This window comes from Rhinolophus sinicus, chromosome X (genome assembly GCF_036562045.2).
Source record: "Rhinolophus sinicus isolate RSC01 chromosome X, ASM3656204v1, whole genome shotgun sequence".
Taxonomy (NCBI): domain Eukaryota; kingdom Metazoa; phylum Chordata; class Mammalia; order Chiroptera; family Rhinolophidae; genus Rhinolophus; species Rhinolophus sinicus.
In genome coordinates this window covers 81,929,028-81,949,030 of record NC_133768.1, presented here as the reverse complement: position 1 = coordinate 81,949,030, position 20,003 = coordinate 81,929,028, and the positions used below count along the sequence as shown (strand labels likewise).

General features: G+C 42.3%; 1 protein-coding gene across 1 annotated transcript in view; it reads left to right on the top strand.

Moving 5' to 3' along the window:
* The window catches only part of KIAA1210 (KIAA1210 ortholog), a 55,156-nt gene extending 35,651 nt beyond the window's left edge, over positions 1–19,505 (top strand). Inside the window, exons 4-9 of the mRNA XM_074323314.1 lie at positions 5,292–5,492; positions 7,855–7,960; positions 9,965–13,678; positions 15,671–15,834; positions 17,297–17,390; positions 18,847–19,505. Coding sequence (XP_074179415.1) covers positions 5,292–5,492; positions 7,855–7,960; positions 9,965–13,678; positions 15,671–15,834; positions 17,297–17,390; positions 18,847–19,010 — 4,443 coding nt within the window. The 3' untranslated portion in view covers positions 19,011–19,505. The remainder of the gene's footprint in view (positions 1–5,291; positions 5,493–7,854; positions 7,961–9,964; positions 13,679–15,670; positions 15,835–17,296; positions 17,391–18,846) is intronic.
* The last annotated feature ends 498 nt before the right edge of the window (positions 19,506–20,003 follow it).

Genomic DNA, 20,003 nt, shown 5'->3' with positions numbered 1-20,003 from the left:
CAAAGAGGTTAGGTAACTTGTCCCAAGTCAAACAGCTAATAAATGGCATAGCTAGGACCTCAAATTCAGGCCTATTCAATTCCAAAGTTAATGTTCTTATTCTCTATAATAGTTAAGAAACTGAAGAGATTGTGATAGGAGGGGAGCTGCAGGTAACATGTGAAATTCAACCTCCTAGAACTTTCAAGTTGGCAGAATGGTAACCACAACAGTTTTTATGAAACAAAGATTCTCAGTGAAGCAGCAGCTGCACAGAAATTCTCAGGAATGGGCACAGACGCCACTTTGACACACTTGGGGAATTAAAATACTAAGAGCCAATATCAAGTCTCATACCCTGCACCAGTACTTTTTGGTAGAGAATACTTCCACCAAGAACTATTTTTTCCCACCAAGAGATGCTGAATCTTCTGGAGATATTCCAAGGACTACTAGCTTTTTGAACTCTTGGATGAATGGCCCGCATAGAACCCAGCTCCCCAGCATCCTATGTCAAACCTGCCAGACAGTTTCAGAGTGAGTTTTACCCCAGGGTGACGGCTCTTCAGGTCAAACGCTGATGAATTCTGGGCCTAAATAGCCACTAGGTAATGACCTTATTTAGGATATAACAATCAGTGTTCTCCTTTGTTCCAAGAAGTAGCCAAACTGCTCTCTATCCCCACTCAACTATTTTTTTTTTTACCAACAGTTATTGGAAAAGGGTTGAAAATCCTAGCATCATATAATAGACAAAGAAAGCATTAAAAGGATGACTAAAAGGGTGTATTGCTGACTGAACTATTTTTCATTGGGTCTAGAAACTTGACAGAAGGGGGAAAAAGTTAAACTGTGTTTTAATTTCCCAAAGGGCAGCCCTTACCCCAACTAACAGTAAAGGAGTGTCCAGCACCTGCAACCACCAATGCTGAGGATCCCTTCCCCTGGCCCAAGGCCTGACCCAGAATCCTTCCCCAGAAAGAGTCTAGGTTAGTAGGTACCAGGCATGGCACATCTCCCAGATGTTGAGGCAAAAGGTGCTCATTTAACTCCAGCTATTAATCAGAAGCCGTCTACACTAACCTTCCTCTAAAACACAGGAGAATAATAAAAACATCTGACATTGGGGGTGTGTTGGCTCTCAGAGTGCAGGGAGGGAGGAGTGAGGTTGCAGGAGGGGTGGGGAAGGCAAAGTAAAGAAAGGAGTTCCATTTCTTTCCTTCACTTTTCTTTCAGAAACTGCCAGAAAGGGATTTGGTTTGCTTTTCCTGAGTAGCTCATAAAATCCTATGGTTGGTTCCTGTCATAACTTTCCTTGGTTTCTCCTAACCAGTATGGCTGAGAGAAAACGTAGGACCTTCAAAGTAGCCCCACTTCCTAGAGGGAATCCAGATAATGCTGGCTCCTGTTCTAAAGCAACTGGTAGGATTATTTAGGAGCTTGCTGTGCTTCTGTTTGAAAATGGAGGTTTTATCTTCATGCCAGAGGACTACCATTGTCATGCAGGGTGTCACGCGGGGTCTCTGGTCCCACTCCCCACACGAGACCACAGGATATGGCGAGGTCAAAAAGGAACACTCATGGAGTCATAGATAGGGGAGTCATACCACTATATTCTCGCTGGCAGCTGGGTTGGAGACACAGGAAGCAGGAGCCACACTATCTGCAGCCTGCCGTTCACTTCTCTGCCAACCAGCCCCACTTGCTAGCTGCAATCCGCTGTGCTAACTGCAATCTGCTCTTGATAGCTCAGCCACCATCTTCTTGCTAGCCCCCATTTTTCTGCTAGCGTAGCCACAGCAGTTATATTGGTGGCCAATGGCTCACTGGTTACAGCTGACGGCCAAGGAGCCACAGCTGATGGCCATCCAATCACAGTCGATGGCCATTTACTACCTGAGCCAGCACCTTTCCACGTGAGGGTGAGAGCCTGGAAACTGCACTCCTGGCTCTGTCCCCACAACCATGTTTCCCCGAACATAAGCCCTAGCATGATTTTTCAGGATGACAGCCCCTGAACATAAGCCTTAAGGAGTCTTTTGGAGCAAAAATTAATAACGACATGGTCTTATTTTCAGGGAAACATGGTAGGCAGCACTTTGCAACAATGGCCCCAGAAGGCTCCTATACTAAGGCTCCTCCCCTGACATTCTTATGCATCAGGTCTTGATAGCTCCTTAAATGTGCTTTTTCAACATTTACTCCAGGTGGTTCTGATGATGGGGTTCCTAGACCATACTTTGAGAAATACTGCCCAGATATCCAGAGAGTTTATTTGAATAGATTATTTAATATACTGGTGAGTTTAAGGGAAGTTGTAAAATATATATGTACTCTATACCCACACAACATACTCTAAACTCAACAACAGAGATCCTCTTAGTGCTGTTTTGAATCACCTGCCTGAGCTTGAGTGCCATAGTCAGGTGTGTGTGTGTGGGGGGGTGGATACTGTTTGATGGTTTAGGATGCCAACTGAATTGAAAATATTTCTTTATTAAATGGGTATTTACTTGCTGTCTAAGCATCATAAGTTAGTTTTTAGGCAAAGCAAGATGTATGGTATCCTTTTAGGGTTCTAGATCCACAGAAATCCTTGACTTTTTCCATTTACCTTTGGCTGGAGCTAGTGAGGTCTCAGAAATAATAACTAAAATGATTCAGAGAACAGGGATGAACTTTCTCTGACTTTTCAAAAAGGCAACGTCTAGTGGAAGTTTTAACATAATTAATTCACCAGTTCAGCATTTATTGAGCAACTGCTATGGACCAAGCACAATTCTAGGTGTTAGGGATACAGTAGCAAATAAAACAGATGAAAACCATTCTTCATGGAGTTTATGTTGTAGTGGGGGATATGGACAATAAGCAACATAAACAAGCAAAATATACAATGTGGAGATAGTGATAAAAGTGCCAAGGAGAAAAAATAACACAGGAAGGGGGATTATGAAATGTCAGGATGGAGGACTAAAATTTTAAATAGGTTGACTAGCAAGGTGTCACTAGAAGGTGGCTTTTGTATCGAGACCTCAAGGAAGTGAGGGAGCTGGCCACACAGACATGGAGGAAGACTATTCCCGGTAGAGGGAACAGCACATACAAATGCCCTGTGAGAAGAGCACACCTGGAATGTTTGAGGAACAGCAAAACAGCAGTGTGTCTGGAGCAGAAAGTTGTAAGAGGCATGGTCAGAGAGGCAGTGGGGAGACATTACGAAGTTAGTGGGAACTTAGATGTTGTCATCCAGTTCCAAAAGACCAGAATTGCAAGACCACTCTGAAGAATGAAAACATTTCAGAAAAATAAAACAAGAGACATTACTCTGTACACTGAATATTAAATTCATAGTTCCAAGAGATAACACAAGCCAAATATACAGGGAGAGGTGTTAGATAAATTAATGGATGGCAGTTGCATAAAGAAGTTAGGAAAAGTTTGGGACCACTCCTAATTTTGTGTGATTGATCCCACGAAAGGTTACTGTAGCATTCCTCCCCTTTTCCTAGAATCAAAACCAGAATGTTGGGTTGGATGCCCTGTTTCCCCGAAAATAAGACTTAGCTGGACAATCAGCTCTAATGCGTCTTTTGGAGCAAAAATTAATAGAAGACCTGGTCTTATTTTACTATAATATAGGACCGGGTCTTTAATATAATTATAATATAATATAATATAATATAATATAATATAATACCTGGTCTTATATTAATTTTTGCTTCAAAAGATGCATTAGAGCTGATTGTCTGGCTAGGTCTTATTTTCGGGGAAACACAGTGGTATTATCAGCCTGACCCATGAGCACTGTGTTAAGTTCCTGTGTGGGGACAGAGTCCCAGAGAGCAGTTTCCAGGCTCTCAGCCTCACGTAGAAAGGTGCTGGCTCAGGTAGTGGATGGCCGTCAGCTGTGGCTAATTGGCAGTCAGCTGTAACCAGTTAGCCAATTAGCCACTGATATAACTGCTGCGGCTACACTGATTGGTGAGTCGAGTCGGGAGTTGAGTTGAGAGTCAGTTGGTCGGTTGACAGGCAGAGAAGCAGGCGGCAGGTTGCAGGTCATGTGACTCCAGCCTCCAGCTAGACTATAGTGCCTCCAGTGAGTTGATAGTGGTATGACTCCCCTACCTATGGCTCCGTGGGTGTTCCTTTTTGGCCTCACCATATCCTGCGTTCTTATGTGGGGAGTAGGACTAGAGGACCCGCAGGCCACCTCAGACGACAAATGGCACAGCGAGCAGGGTCTCCCGCACGACACCCAAGCATTGGAATCACAGGCCATAAAAGAACCACATTTGAAACCAAGATCGTAGCTAAGGTTGTCACTGGGTCAACATACAATGGTACTGGGGAAATATGAAGGGAAGTGAAAGCTGCAAATATCAAAGAGGTCCCTGGTGCTGTGTAGAGCTAGTTTAGAAAGAACTAGTGAGTAAACACAAATGGAAATTCTGTTCACCTGCTAAATTACGTCATTTGCCACTGGTGTCCAGTGAAGAGATGGCTCATTACCTGGCCTTCAGAGACACTTGTTCCTACACAAATATCTGGAGATTCTTAGGAATGTGAGGTGCTCTGGGGTGTGTCTTTGAGGTGTGAAAAATGCTGTCAAGAAGCCCAGAGGAGACTGTTTTGAAGTCCCTACAGAGGAACCCAACAAGGAGCCCTAGGACCAGATAGTTTGGAGAGGTGTAGGCCATCTATAATGAGGACAAGGTGACAGGCTCCATCCTTACCTCCCTGGGAGTGGGGACACTTAGTTCCTCAGGGTGCTCCTATCAGCCTCGTACCCATGGGCAGTAAGTATAAGTAAAGGCAGTGTACAATCTATGCAAACCAAGCTTACAGACAAGCCCTCTTCAACCTGTTTTTGTTCCCTCCACCAAGCACTCCTACGGAGAAATCTCAGAGGTTTTATTGACACAGGTTGTGCCTCTCACACCAATAAGTCCTTCCTGTTAATTAAATGGGGGTACAGGACAAGAGAACATGCAAACCCTCTAACCTTGTAGACTCCATTGAATGATTGGGTTCCTATCCTGAGGGCTAAGAGGAGCCCCTGTATGCTTTCTAAGCAGGGGAGCAATCTGAACTTCTTGTTTCTTGTTTTCACTGGCAAGGGAACCAGCAGAGAGCATGCACCTTGCCATTAATGAGCCTATTGACCTGAAGTGTCAATATTGCTGTAGAAAAAAGGGACAATAGTTCATGAAAGATTTATGCTTGAGGAATTCTTCAGCCAGAGGAATATCCAACTTTGGAGACCAATGATAGCATATGGACTTGACTCATTTCCTTTCTCCCACTTTCTCCAGAGCTCCTTTGAGCCCTCATCTGGACCCGTTCGCTCACAGTCCTTGACCACACTTGCCATGCTTACCTCTCCCAGCAGCATTCAGCTGCCCATTGGTTTCAGCACCCCAGTCTCCACCCAGGGATGTTTGGATTCTTCAGTTGCTCTACACAAGATGGTTTTAAACCCCCAGAAACAAAAGAAGAAGAACCTTCAAGAGACTGTAAGTCTTTTGAGAGGCCTGGGAATAAACTCCTACATAATAAAGGATGAGTTCCAAGTTTTGCAAACTGTACCTAGGGAAGTGGTATGGTTTTGGATACATACCCTAAGTAGGGTTGGTAAAGTCAAGGGTACTGTCCCAAGCTTGACACCTCCAGAGAGGTGAGCAAACTTGCATCTAGTGGGTGAGATGGCCTATGCATGTGAGACTTACATAAAAGGGACTGAAGAAAGCAGAAACAGTGACTTAAACTCCCAAAAATTGCTGATTGTCTTAGCATCTGGGAATTCACTCAACTCTCTTTGTAGAGGATATTCAACCATAGGCCAGATCAGGATTCTTTTAATTATTAATCAGGAAAGACACATAAGTTATAAATTGCAGCATTGCAATTTGGGACACCACCAAGCATTAAAAACTCGGCTATTAACCCTTCCAAAGATCTTTTGGTGTCACACTGATGTCAGAAATTTCTGTCACATGACTTTGTAGAAGGCAGAGTTACACTTAGGTGAGCCAGTTCTGTTAAAAACATGGCCACAGATCAGACTCAGAGATCTGACAGCAAAGAAAAGTGGTAGTTAATAGTAGAGAGGGGACTTTTAGTATAGAGATCAAGAACCTTGCCCATCTTTGTAAGTCCCTCAGGGCCACACTGTTTATCATAATCCAGTGTAATAGATCATGTTCATTATTTGTCTGAGTCATCACGGAAACTTAAACTATGTTCCCTGATCTCTATTTAAGAATACAGTGAAGTAATACTTTTGGAAAAGATTTTTACTAAAAGCTAAGAATTAAAAGATGTTGATGTTTATAAAGATGTGTCAGTTATCTGGACGATTCACTTTGGTCAAACACCCAATTTCTCAATGACTATGGGCTATAAGTGAAGGGCTGTACATCAGCACTGAAAGGGACTAAAAGATCTTATAATTAAAGCATTTTACAGGGAAGGACATTAAAGCACAAATAGTTACCCAAGCACACCCTAGTGGTGGCAAAAGTAGGACTAGAACCCAGTCTTCGGACTTCAACCCATTACTTTTTTCACCCCCATCATGTTGCCCCCCCATCTCAATTTAGCTTTAGTAAGAGAACAAAGTACAAGTTGAAAGAAGAGTTAGTAGGGTGGTGGGCCCAGGGAGCCCTCTGGGGTTCTGGCAGGATGTCCTTGGTTTTGTGTCAAGCAGAGGGTGACCAATTACTATGTGCTAAACCCTATATATGCATTATCACCTGGACACTTCACCGCAAACCTGGGAGATGGGCAATGCTGGCCAAGGGAAATTTAGTATGACCTTTCTGACTTTCTTCCTTCTGCATAACCTAATTGAGGAAAGACCTGGGTAGCACTCTCTAAGAAGGCTGGGACACCTGCTTCTTCCTTGTGACTCTCCCTGACATGCAGATGAAATAAAAGTGTCCAGCATCATATGTGACACAGAGGCTGCTGCAACTTGCTCCGTGCTTTGGAATTTGTTAGGTCTGCAAGTCCTACATGGGATTCTCCTTATCCCCAATTTACAGATGTGGACATAGAAAATTAGAGAATAACTTGCCCAAGGGCACAGAGTGTAAATGATGGAGCAGATCTCCACCCAGGTCGACCTGACCACATAGACTCAAAAATAAATAATTTTGAACTGAGTCTGTTTGCATGGGCACTTCAAATGGGAGCATAAAGAGTTGTATGTTTGTCTTTAGATGCACGTCATAAAGGTTTACATTACCCGAATTCTGGACAATGTTCAGTGCAGTGCCACTTGGACATCTCCAAAGCTGCACTGTAATTATCTGGAAACTTTGTTTATACTAAACCAATTTCAACCCTTAAGTATAAGGGCTGAAACCTTCATCTTTTTCTCTCTTCCTTCCCAACAAAACCACAGTGCTTTTTCTTCTTTTGAGCTGGAAAGACATAATTCATATTTTCACAAAATTCCCTGAAAAAAAGACAAACAGGATTTGAATTTGACTTCCAGGTCTGATGAAGCAAATATCAGAATTCTAGTGTTGCGAAGAATATGCTTGTTATCAGGCCCAACACCCCCATTTGCAGATTTATGGCCTTGCAGTGTGGTTCAGTGGTTTTCAGGATGTTTTAGAGAGTTCCCTGAAGCGTATCACTCAGAGATCAGAAACTTCAAAGGGAGGTGATCTACTTCCAATGAGTAAAATGATCACCAGCCGATAGATGCCACTGGAAATAATTTTCATTGTTAATGGTATTGTTATGCTCCCAGCAGAGCCATTTGGATATCAGGGACTTTTTTCTTGATGTTTTTTGATTTGGGCAACCATGTTGTGGTAGGTGGAGAACTCTTCAGTCTGATTTAACCTCTTTCTTTCTCTCTTTTAGGTAAAACCAAAGCAGGAGGAGCCAAACCTTCCACTGGTTTCTGAAGGGAAGAGTACAACCAGATCAATAGACGCTTACCGAAAGAAGCCCCCAAAAGACAGTGCAGGTTGGCACACCTTTACCCTCACCCAGAAACATGTGCTGTAAGCTTAATTTCATAGTGCTATGTGACAGGAGCTATATAATGAGAATTACCCAGGCCTGCTATCCTTGGTCCTCAGAGAGCTTTCAATTTAAGATACATACTAATGTGGTCCAGGTTTCTCCATCTAAACTGCCTAATTAATACACTTGCCAATTGTGTGGAATTTAGGTAAAGGGTTATACGTGGATCCCTACTTTATCTAAATGAATTTTCAACCAGAAATGTTTTGTGATTGTTTGTAAGTTTCTCTTTTTTAATTTGTTTTTACTCTTTTTTAAAAAATAAGTTTCTTTAATCCACTCTAAGTCTAATGTGCATGCTGAGTTCCTCAGCGAGCCCAGATATCTGAGGGCAGCCAATGGTTTCCCCTTCAGCATTCCCCTCAGCAACAGAACCAGACCATAATAATGGAATTGGCCAAAAACTAGTTTTTTAAATTTGCATTTCTCTTCTGGTATAGAGAAAAGGTCTTGCATTAACAGTGAGACCAGTTCCCATATCCATGGGCAACGAGGGCTGGGGCAGCTTCACACAGATGTCTTTGGCAGCCAACACCCATCAAATCCCCAAACAACAAATACTACTGGAATAAAAATCTCTCTCTGTGTGTATATGTGGATGTTGGCTCCAGCTGATAGCAGCACAATTTCAAACGATACTCGATAAAACAAAATTCCAGTTCCACAAATTAAGTCAAAAAGTTTTTTTTTCATATTTTTGCCACAAAGGATTTCGCACCTGGGTTCAAAGACAGGATATCTCTAAACACATTTTCCCATGAAACCTAACAGAACTACAAAACTGTTCTGCAGAAGGAAAAAAAAAAGAAAGCAAGAAAAGAAAGACAGAAAAAGAAAAAAAATAAATGAGCAATCCCTTTACTTTCTTTTCATCTTTTTTCATATTTATTTTTCATAGTTGTCCCTTTTATGCACAGAGGATAGAACTGATTTTGTGTCCATGGGGGCAGATACTGATTGGTTTTCCATACAATTGAGGAAAGTGGTTTGGCATGCAGGTAGCTATGCTCATTGCTGTCTGCTGGATATGAAAGTACTAGGTGGAGCTTGGGATGCAGTGGATGGTAGGGTGGGAAGGCAGCCAGCACCCTCCCACCTGGGGATCAAGCTGAGCACCTTAGTAAAAATACAGAGAGGAGAGGAGCAATCTGTATCACTGTTGCCTTGTGCTTGACCTGAAGACTATGGATCAATGCAATTGTTAAGGCTTTCCAAGAACTGCTTTGCATGTATATTACATCAGATTACTTTAAGGCAAGGGTGTCTAAACTTTTTTCAACGTTTTTCACCAAGGGCCATATGCGGTAAAATACACAAACAGCTGGGCCACTCACTCGAGGTGAAGTACGTATTGCCTCCCCTGGTTTATTTAAGTAAACTAAATATATTTTTGGAATTTGCTGCGGGCCAATTAACAATGAATCATGGGCTGCAGTTGGCCCACGGGCTGCAATTTGGACACCCCTGTTTTAAGACAAGAGAATAGAAAGCAGAAGAAAAGGGGGCTATAACCCTATCTCCCATATAACCCCTGTTGACACCTTTCTAAAAAAAAACCATTACCTGCACATGATATGAAAATTATGTAGAAAATACAAATACTGATTAGAAAGTAAAATTTCCCTTTGCCCTTTCCCAGTTCCCTAAAATGTAATCATTGCTACAAGTGCAAAAATTGCCTTTTGATGTGTCTTACCCTTAATGGTAGACCAGCCTCTTAATATAATGGTGATGAGCCAATCTTGGAATTGGTTCATAAAACTGGGATTTAACTTTGATTTAAAAATTTTCAACTACAGAAGGCCAAAAGTGACCAAGTTGTTCTCTGTCTTTGGAATAGCTACCTTCTTCATACAAGGTACCCGTTGGGCCAAGGCAGACTGTTCTTATATTAGGAAGTCAAAAGCACACATATTTTTTCTTTCTTTATTTCTATTTGGTGCAGGTCCCTCAAGTCAGGAACAGAGCAACAAAACTGAGCTTTATGATAAGACAACAGACCAGGCTGCAAACACAGATGCTGCTGGGAGTCAGGGCTACTCATGGTCAGCAGCATATGGAAGACAATGTGGAAAAAAAGGATCAAGTGCTTCAGGAAAGAGTGAGTGTGGACCCCGAGGAAGAAGCTCTAAACAATTCAGTTGCAAGCTTGGCCTAGGTGATAGAGCTGGGTCCCCAACTGCTGATCAGACTGCACAAGGTAGCCCTTTCTGGCATCTGTCCTTGGAGAAGCAAGTCATGGAGAAGCTCAGAGCTCCACAAGCAGAAACTGCTACCCCTCAGGAATTGCTTTCAGATAAAAATGACATGGGAGGGAGAAAGGCTGATGTAGATGTTGGAGCCAGAAAAGCATCAGCATCACATCCCATACCTGAAGACACAAAAGAGTCCATACTTTGTGGTCCATCACCATATCATGAAGATGGGGCTTCTGGAGCCAAGAAGACAGAAGCCAAAGCTTCTCTCTTACCAGTGGTGGAAATCCCTTCTACAACCCAACAAGATGTCATGTCCTCAGTGGTAGTGGAGGCTCAGGTGTTTGTGGATCCTTCTCATACCCCATCAGAAGAAGAAGATGCTTCCAGCTTTGATTCACAAAGTGTCCAATTTAAAATGGATTCAGCTCGAGATATCCCAACTATCTGCAAAAAAAGCCCTCCTGAAAATGTCCTCCAGGCCTTTACAGCAAGCATTTCGGGTATGGCAAGTGTTTTGGCAGAGGGAGGCATTTCTGCAGAGAGGCTTCCTCCCAGATGCCTTTCCCTGTCCTTGGGGAAGCCCGAAGCTGAAGAAGTCTCAGATTCAGACAGTGTTTCAGAGGAGGGCAGTGGTTCTGAACAGCAGCTGGCACCCACATACTCTTTCGAGTCCTTGGGAAAGCCCAAAGATGGCCAAGAAGTCTTTGGAGAATCAAAAGATGTTGTTGGGAAATTGAGCAGTTCTCAGGAGCAACTGGTTCCCAGATGTGCTTCCCAGACTTTGGGGGAGATCGAAGATGAAGTGTCCCCAGGATCAAATAGTTATGCTGAAAAATACAATAGTGCTGAGGATTGGAGCAGCTCTGAGGAAGATCTGCCTCCCAGATACCCTTACCCAGCCTTGGGGAAACCCAAAGACCACCAAGAAATCTCCTCAGTTTCGAAGAACACCCCTGAAAAGTGGGGTGTTTCTGTGGAGCAGATTTCTCCCAGACACCCTTCTCAGCCTTTTGTGAGGCCGTTTATTCAGCAACAAGTCTCCTCAGGTTCAATGAGTGCTTTTGCAGAATGGGAGCTGATGCCCCGGAGGCACTTCTCCCCGCCCTGGATGAGCCCTAAATCTGAGGAACAAGCCTCTGCAGGTCCAAAGAGCACTGCTCTTGAGTGGGCCATTTCTATGGAGCCACTGCCTCCCAGAATGACTCCTAAGCACCGGAGGTGGCATAAAGTTGAACAACCAGTTTCCTCAGGTCCGGAAATTGCTACTATTGAAGGGATCACTTCCATGGAGCTGCAGCCTCCAAGACATCATTTTCAGCCCCTGGTGAAATCAACAGCCGAGCAAGAAATCTCTGCCAGTCCAGAGTGTGCTGTGGCTGAGGGGAGCATTTTTGTGGAGCCACCACTTCCCAGATATGCCTTCCAGCCATGGATGAACCCTAAAGTTGATAAAAAAGTTTCCTCCTTTCCAGAGAGCACAGCTGTTGAGGGGAGTGTTTCTATGGAGCCTCTGCCTCCAAAAGTTCTTACTCGGCCCTTGATAAACCCCAAAGTTGAACAAAATGTGTTCTCAGGTTCAGAGGGTGCTGAGAGGTTCATTTCAGTGGAGCCACTGCTCCCCAGATATTCTTCCCAATCTTTGACAAATCCTCAAGCCCAGCATATCTTCCCAGAGAATGCTGCTAGTGACAAGGGCATGTTTGTGGAGCTGCTGCCTCCAAAATACCCTTGCCAGCCCTTGGAGAGGCTTAAATCCCAGCCACTGACCGTTACCCATGACTCAGCTAGTGCTTCCACAGAATGCAGCAGTCCTGTGGAGCCAATGCCTCCCAGATACACTCACCAGCCCTGGATGAGCCCTAAGTCTGAGCTACAAGCCTCTGTAGGTCCAGAGAGCGTTGTGGCTGAGAGGAACATTTCTACGGAGCCTTTGCCTCCTAGAATTCCTGCTCAGCCTCCAATAAGACCAGTTGTGGAGCAACAAGTCTCCTCAGGTTCAATGAGTGCTCCTGCAGAATCGAGTGGTCCTGTGGAGCCAGTGCCTCCCAGAATGCCCTCTTATCCCCTGATGAAACCAGTAGTCAAAGAACCAGTCTCTGCAGGTCCAGAGAGTATTGTCATTAAGGTGGACACTTCTACAGAACTGCTGCCTCCCAGACATTTGTCCATTGTGAGACATAAAGTCCAGCAAATGTCATCAAGTTTTGAGAGTGCTGCTGTTAAGGATTGTATTTCTGAGAGGCCACTGCCTCCCAAATATCCCATCCACTTCTTAGTGAGGTCTAAAGTTCAGGAAATATCCTCATGTCTAGAGAACACGGCTGTTGAAGAAGGCATGTCTAAGAAATCGCTGCTTCCAAGGCATCCTTCCCAGTCATTCGTGAAGTTTATGGAACAGCAAGTCTTTTCAGAAGGCCCTGCTATTGAGGAGCAGATTTATGTGAGTCCTCCATCTTCACATCAACCTTCTAAATCTTTGTTGAGGCCTAAAGTCACGCACCAAGTTTTCCCAGATTGGGAGAGTGCTGATATTGAGGGAGGCATTTCTTTGAAGTTGCTGCCTACAAAATGCCCTTTACAGTCCTTGGGGAGACCTAAAGACCCACAAGAAGTTTCCTCACATTCAGAGAGTGATCCTATAAAGTGGAGCAGTTCTCAAGAGCAGCTGCATCCCAGAAACCTTTCCCAGGCACTGGGGAAGCTTGAGTACCAGCGAGAAACCTCCTCAGTTTCTGAGAGCTCTCCTGAAGAATGGTGCTTCCAAGCTGAGGATGGGGCTGAATTCCAGCCACAGATTTTCTCAACAGGATCAGTGAGTGTACCTGTAGAGTGGATCAGTGCTGAGGATCACCTGCCTTCCAGACACCCTTTTCAGGCTTTTGCAGACCCTGAGTATCAGCAACAAGTTTCTTTAAGTTCCATGAGTGCTGCTGCTGCTGAGGGAACAATTTTTGAGAACAATCCTAGCAGCTGGTCCCTACCAAGAGATCCAGCTTCTCCAAACAAAACCAGAAAACAGAACCAAGGCTCTGAAGACCTCACTAAAAATATTCTGACTCCTGCTAGGAAGTTCAGCATTCCTCCTACCAGGCCAATATCCGCTTCTGGAGACACTTACTCCAAGGAGGAGGTTCTTGAGAGTAGTAATCGAAATAATAGCTACTCAAATTTACCCTCCAGTAAGGCTGATGTTGAAAACCTTTTTGGAGTCCGACTGAAAAAGATCCCTTCTTCACAGAAGCACAAGATTGAGAGACAAGACCATTTTACCAAGCTTCTTTCACTCTCCTTGCACCCAATTTCACCTTCTGTAGGTATAGAACCACAAATCAGAAGAAGTGCTTCCCAGGGGACCCTGAGAAGAGAGAACCTCACCACAAGATCTGATTTTGCAGAGAAACAACAGAGCAGACCCAAATCTGACAGCATGGCCAAGAACCAACCTGCTCATAAGATCCCAGGTGAGACTTTAACTTGACAGATGACAAGTAGGTACCAAGTAGAGGGAAGAACTGGAAATCAAAGTCTTGAATGGAAAGAAATCTGTTCTAGCCTTCTCTGCTGAGCTGTTGCTCTGATAGGACTGGCTTGTGGATTTAGGGGTAGGATAGTGCCCCACTCTAGATTAATGAATTTGGAGAGGGTTAGAGTCTTCTGTTTCTCAAGGGGGTCCCCTTTGGACATCCATGCACATTCTGTAATGGACATCTGACCATGTGCCCATTTTCTCTCCCCACCCTCTGTATGTTTTACATTTAGATGGAATTTTATGCTTTTCTCAAAATACTTTTACATGTATTGTGCTCCCTGCAACACCATGTGGATTTTTAAAGCCAACTCATTAATAGAGCACTATGTTTAGACTCTCAGCTTGAAATCTTAATTTATTGTAAATGTTTGTACTCCCATAGCTTATTCGCTCACCTGATATGTCTAAGAATCCAGAGCTAGGTGATTTTTTAAAAAATCATCAACATTTTATTTACATAGAGGAATAATAAGAAGTAAAACTTCTGCTGTATACTCATCTCTGATAAAATTGTCAACTTTCATCTTATCTTTGCAATAGAAAGGGAAAAAATAAACCTATACAAGTGAGACTCCAATGAATTATTCATCACTTAGTAAATGTGCTCAGTGGTCAGATAAGCGTCCCAGCAGGAGAGCCCAGGGAGAAGTGCCCCAGGAAGAGGAAGGTGGGTTGGTGGTCACTGTCCTCAAGGGCTTCGCAGATTCTCCTCAGGACTGCAGCCCTTCTTTGTCAGCTTCGGATCCTTCTTTTGCAAACCGCAGATTAAGTAGTCAGAAGCCATCCTGAGATATCCAGGAAGTTTCTCAGCACCATCTTTTCAACACCATCATCCAATTCTTCCTGTCTTTCACTTCAGCATCAGCATAGATTTGTCCTCCCTGTTCTGAAGAACACAGCCCAAGTGGTACAGGTAACCAACAATTTTGGAGAGTTGGCATTCCTCCATGTCCTTTCCACACTGGACATTATTAATATTAAGTAATTCTGTCAATATGTATACCAGGAATCAGTTTGGTTATGAGGGAAATTCCGAGGATGACCATATGGACACCAAAAACTGAGCGATGGCAAAGCAAAGATAGTGATCCCCACAGATAATCTTTGGACAGTGATTGAGAGACAATATTTCCCTGTTCCATAGGCAAACTCTGCCATCAGGCGGCCTCAAGTCCAATGATTAGTCTCCAGAGGGCCCCCTGCAGTCTTGACATGGCTTCGTCTTTAAATCCTTAGTTTTAGTGGTTCTGTTCAGCTAGAGTTCAGATGAATCTCGAGGTTGATTGTTGTATAATTTATTTGTAATTTTGGTGTGATCCTGGGAGGCAGTTGGTACAGTGCCTGCCTATTCCGCCATCTTAGCTCCTTGGTCTAGAGCCAGACCAAGATTAGCTGCTTGGTCTAGAGCTAGAGCTTTTTTTGAACACTAATCTCTTTAAAAGCCTTTGTACCTTCAGACTCACATAGTTTTGCATATGCCTATAACCACACCCACATAACTACATGCTTGCATGAGGAACTATGAAGTAACAAATACTATAAGATTTTCATCTGAGTTAGAAGAATGACATCAATGGCCTGAGCCTCTGGCCTCCTGGGAATTTTCCCAGCTCACCTGGCAACCATTTTCCTACCATGATTTGGAGATAGAAGGAGAGTTGGACAAAGGTAGAAAAGGGAACAGTAAGAGGACAGGATGCAAACTCTGAAGTATAGCTTCTTATCTATCCAAGTAGAACAACTCTTGCCTTGTCAGGTTGTGGGGAGGGCACAAAAGAAGGAGGCCATTCTCTATGTGATATCTGTTTATTTTCATTTGGTAATTAAAAAAGATCCCTCTGGGGAATTATTGAGGGTGGACCCTAGCCAGGCTCAAGACCCTGCCTGCCTTGCTTCCATTCTAACTCCTTTCGTTCCTTCTCAGGAAAGGCTCCTGGTCAACAATCAGATTATACCACTTCAGAGACAGCTTGCATAACTATGGTAAAGCAGAGACAGAAGAATTTTGTGGCCCACATTCCTATGAAAGAACTGGAAACCAAGAATACAGCTGGAGCTAAGGCTGAGGCTATGAAGCCTAAATATGGGGTAGGACCTGGGACAGACCACAAAACACTTCAAAAGGTTGCTGGAGCCAATTGATTAGGCTGGCATTGGGAAGTTTGCCAGGCATGCAGCTCCCCACCTCTTTGGTTGCATTAATCAAGACAGGGGGAATCTTCAGAGGAAAAGACTTGCTCTGTACTCAAACAAATGTTGCCCACTCTGTGCTCCTAAAAGATTTGTGAAAAGTAATGAATATGAGAAAATTCTGTAAATCAAATCTTATCCTAAACATTCTAGAGCAGGATTCCATGAAATTGGTTGAGAAATAGGAGTAAATAATAAAAAAAAACACAACCCAAATATAACCACTGGGGTAAGAGTTGGGTAATTATCTTTATAAATATTTTATGCCTATAAGTATGTATATATATTCAAGAAAATATAAATGGAATCAAATGATATGTACTATTTTCCATTTAACATTTCATTTCTGGGCACCTTTTCCTGGGAGTACATAAAGATTTACCTTTATATAAATAAAGGTAATTGACTGATGTTTGGGTTTCTACATATTGATTTGGCTTGGTGTGGCACCTCCCTGTAGGATAAAAAGAAAAGTTATGTGATGGACTAGGCTAATAGTACCACATGTGAATCAGGGATGATGGGATGATGTCTTGCTTCCAATGTCCCATTTGCAATGTCTTTGGAAGTGTTGGAATGAGAACCCCTGTTGTCAAAACTGCAGAAAACTGACTAAAGAAAACATCAAATTTACGTATCAAGATATATGTCTAAGTTCCTATACTTTTAAGTGTTTACTGAATTTGTTGAAGGATCGTATGAAGATCTGTTTAACTCTGATTTAGAGATCTTTTTATTTTCATCATTAGTATTTTTATGGCAGCAGGATCATACAGGGGCAAAGTTCACTTTGGTTAAAGCTTTTGTCAAGGGTAAATGCACTAGGGTATATAAACTCATTAATTTAAACCAGTCGTGGAGAGATTAATTTGAAAAGCTTAAACTGTAATTATTGAAAGACCTATAGTTATATTGTTTTCTAATGCAAGGAGTACAAGTCAGATGTCAACGAGTTTTGCTAAGTAGAAATCTTATGGAACTCACTTCAATTAATTGACAAGATTTGTTTGTAACCACCACATTCTGTTAGCTTGCTGTTAAGTGCTGGGTATAGAGAAAGGTGTGTACTCAAGTTAAATAATTCTCACGTTAAGCTGTTCACACTATTTGTATGATTAGACAACCTTTCTTCCAGATCTAAAAGGTGGTAAACTTGAACAAGCTTAGGTTTTGTGAACCTAAATTCTGAACCAATGTGCTCTCAGTGCCATTTCTCTCTCTCTCTCTCTCTCTCTCTCCTTTTAATTAGTGATGAACCCATAAGACCCAGGACAGGGCTTACACCTTGTGATCTGAATAAGTAATTTGCTGTTTTCATGTCAGGACTTACAAGATTCCTATTTTCATCTTTGTATTAAAGGGAGCTGAAAACCAACTAAGAAATATTTTCACTTCCAACGTCAATAGACAGGAGAAGATGGCACAGATGAAGCTACCTAAGTCTACCAAAGCAGGTAAAAACATCGCCCCCCAATATCCCTCCCCAAATATTCCTGGAAGAATGCTATGAAACTTCTGCAATTTCAAGCTCAGATAATATGTCTCCCACCCGTCCAAGTCGGCTTCATGGTTCTCTCATAGCTCTTCCATTAGATACAGATATTAGCTGGTTTTAGGAAAATCCTATCATTATGACTACTATAAGTCCAGTGTGTAACTATGAGTGGGTTCCTATGTTTTACCACATCGAGGAAGTTGTGTAGGCACAAAGTTGGGATCACTCACTAAAACATTCCTGTGGCTGGTATGCAAGAGGAAAGAACCAAGCTACTTTGCAGTTCATAGCAAAGCAACATTTTCTCACTTTCTATATTCCCAATGAAACTGTTAAAAATAATCCACTATAAAGGCCCAATGGTATTGGATTTTTTAACTATTTAAAAGGCTTATTTCAGCCCCTCTGTATTCTGAGCAGGGGTAGGAGCGGTCTGGAAATGTTGAAAGTTGAAAAAACACTGTGCTGGGGTAGAATAGAATGTAGTATCATCAGCAGTGTTATATGCCAGAGGGATTTTTTTTCAGCAGGAGCAGGTGGTAGGGAGAATGGATTTATATTGAATCATATTGTCCTTTCCCTTAGTTCCCCTCATGAAGAAATTAGACTAACAATTTAAGAACCCATTTTCTGGCCATGAAATAGCAGCACCTGACTGCCTCATAACTATTCATAGTCTCATAGGCACTATACTCCTGCCAAGTGGTTCTCAACTCACTGTGTATTAGAATCACCTGGTGAGCTTTTTAAAAATTACTGATGGTCCTGGCTCTGTTGCTAGAGATCCTAATTCAGTCAGTTCAGGAAATAGCATGGCCATTGATATTTTTAGAAAGAGCTCTAGATGATTCTAATGTGTAGTCACTGTTGAGAACCAATGGGTGAGTCTAAGCCGTTAAGTCAATCAACCAGAAAGCAGGATGAGGGAAGGAGTAGAATTGGGGAATAGGGAGATAGTCTGTTCAATCAGAGTAGTTGGTACAGTGTTATTTACATTGACTTTCACTGGTTGGAGCTATTATTTTGTCATCATTAATGTCACACAACACCATGGATTAGCAAAACAAAAAGAATATTGCCTTATTTGAAATTTAAAAAACTAAACAGATACCATACATATGTTTCTTCTCTGGTCTCAATTCAAAAGTGTAAGACAATCCAATAACAACCACCTGAAGATTGGCAGTTACAGCTGTAGGCATTTTCTCTTAGGCCTTCCCATGCCCAGGTCCTGGTGGCCATAGCCATATTGATTTTATCCCTTTGCCATACCACCCATGGCATTGACCATGCACTGAGTTTCAGAAACCAGAGTAAATATGAAAGAAGGAAACATTTTATTGCATCCCATAAACATAGCTCAGTACCTCTGGGGCTTCTTACTGCTTCTGTGCTATTTGCTGTGGTTCTGGTAGGATTTGAAGATCAGAAGATATTTCAAGTGCCTGCCACGAGAAAAGAAACCAGACGATCTTCAACTCTCCCAGCCGTGCTCCAAGATTCTGCTGAGCCAGTCTGGTTCTCCCTGGCTAAGAAGAAAGCCAAAGCATGGAGCCATATAGCAGAAATCATGCAATAACTAGCTCCTGGGTGGAGCATCAGCATTTCAAGTGATAATTGCCAAGAGCTGTATTAATGTCATGTACTGATTTATTTACTGTAACCATTTTTATTAAGCAAAAGAGGCTTAAAATGGGAATTAAAGCTAATAATTATTTGAATGAAACAAATGCCATGAAAGCCTAAAGTTCAGTAGTCACTATGAGCATCTGAAAATCCAGCATTTCCGCTATAAAAAAACTATAAATGTGTGCACTGCTGTACAATTGGGAAATTTTTAGCTTTGTACTTTAGAAGGGAGAAAGCAAAAACATTTTGTTGGAGCAACTAAGATAAGGTCATTTCCCTTGATCAAATACATTAATTCTAGTGGAAATGTCCAGATGATTTGGCCCAAGGACTGACTTTTAGGTTTTATCAGCCTTGTTAAATGTTTTAGTTCTTTGGTTGCTGCTCCAAGCTTTGCAAAAGGCCCTAATGTGTTTCCCCAGAAATAAGACCTAGCCAGACATTCGGTTCTAATGGATCTTTTGGAGCAAAAATTAATATAAGACACAGTCTTATATTATAATATATAAAAGTGGGTATTATATATTATATTATATTATATTATATTATATTAGACCCAATCTTATATAAGACCAGGTTATTATATTAATTATATTATATAATATTATATTATATTATACCCAGTCTTATATTATATTAAAATAAGACCGTGTCTTATATTAATTTTTGTTCCAAAAGATGCATCAGAGTTGATGGTCTGGCTAGGTCTTATTTTCGGAGAAATTCCATAGAAGAGGTGGTGGAAGTGAAAATTCTGGATCTCCAAGAAACATTTTGCACAGCCAGTCTCCCAATAAGCCAGTGCCCTTTGACACAACTTCTCTATATTTGGGGACACTTAATGCCTGCAATTTCTACTGAGCCCTCTCTTTGCATGTGCCCCATGTCAACCTGTCACAGGTCTGGCAGCAGTGAGCAGCTTTTTATGAGGCAGAACTCCTCT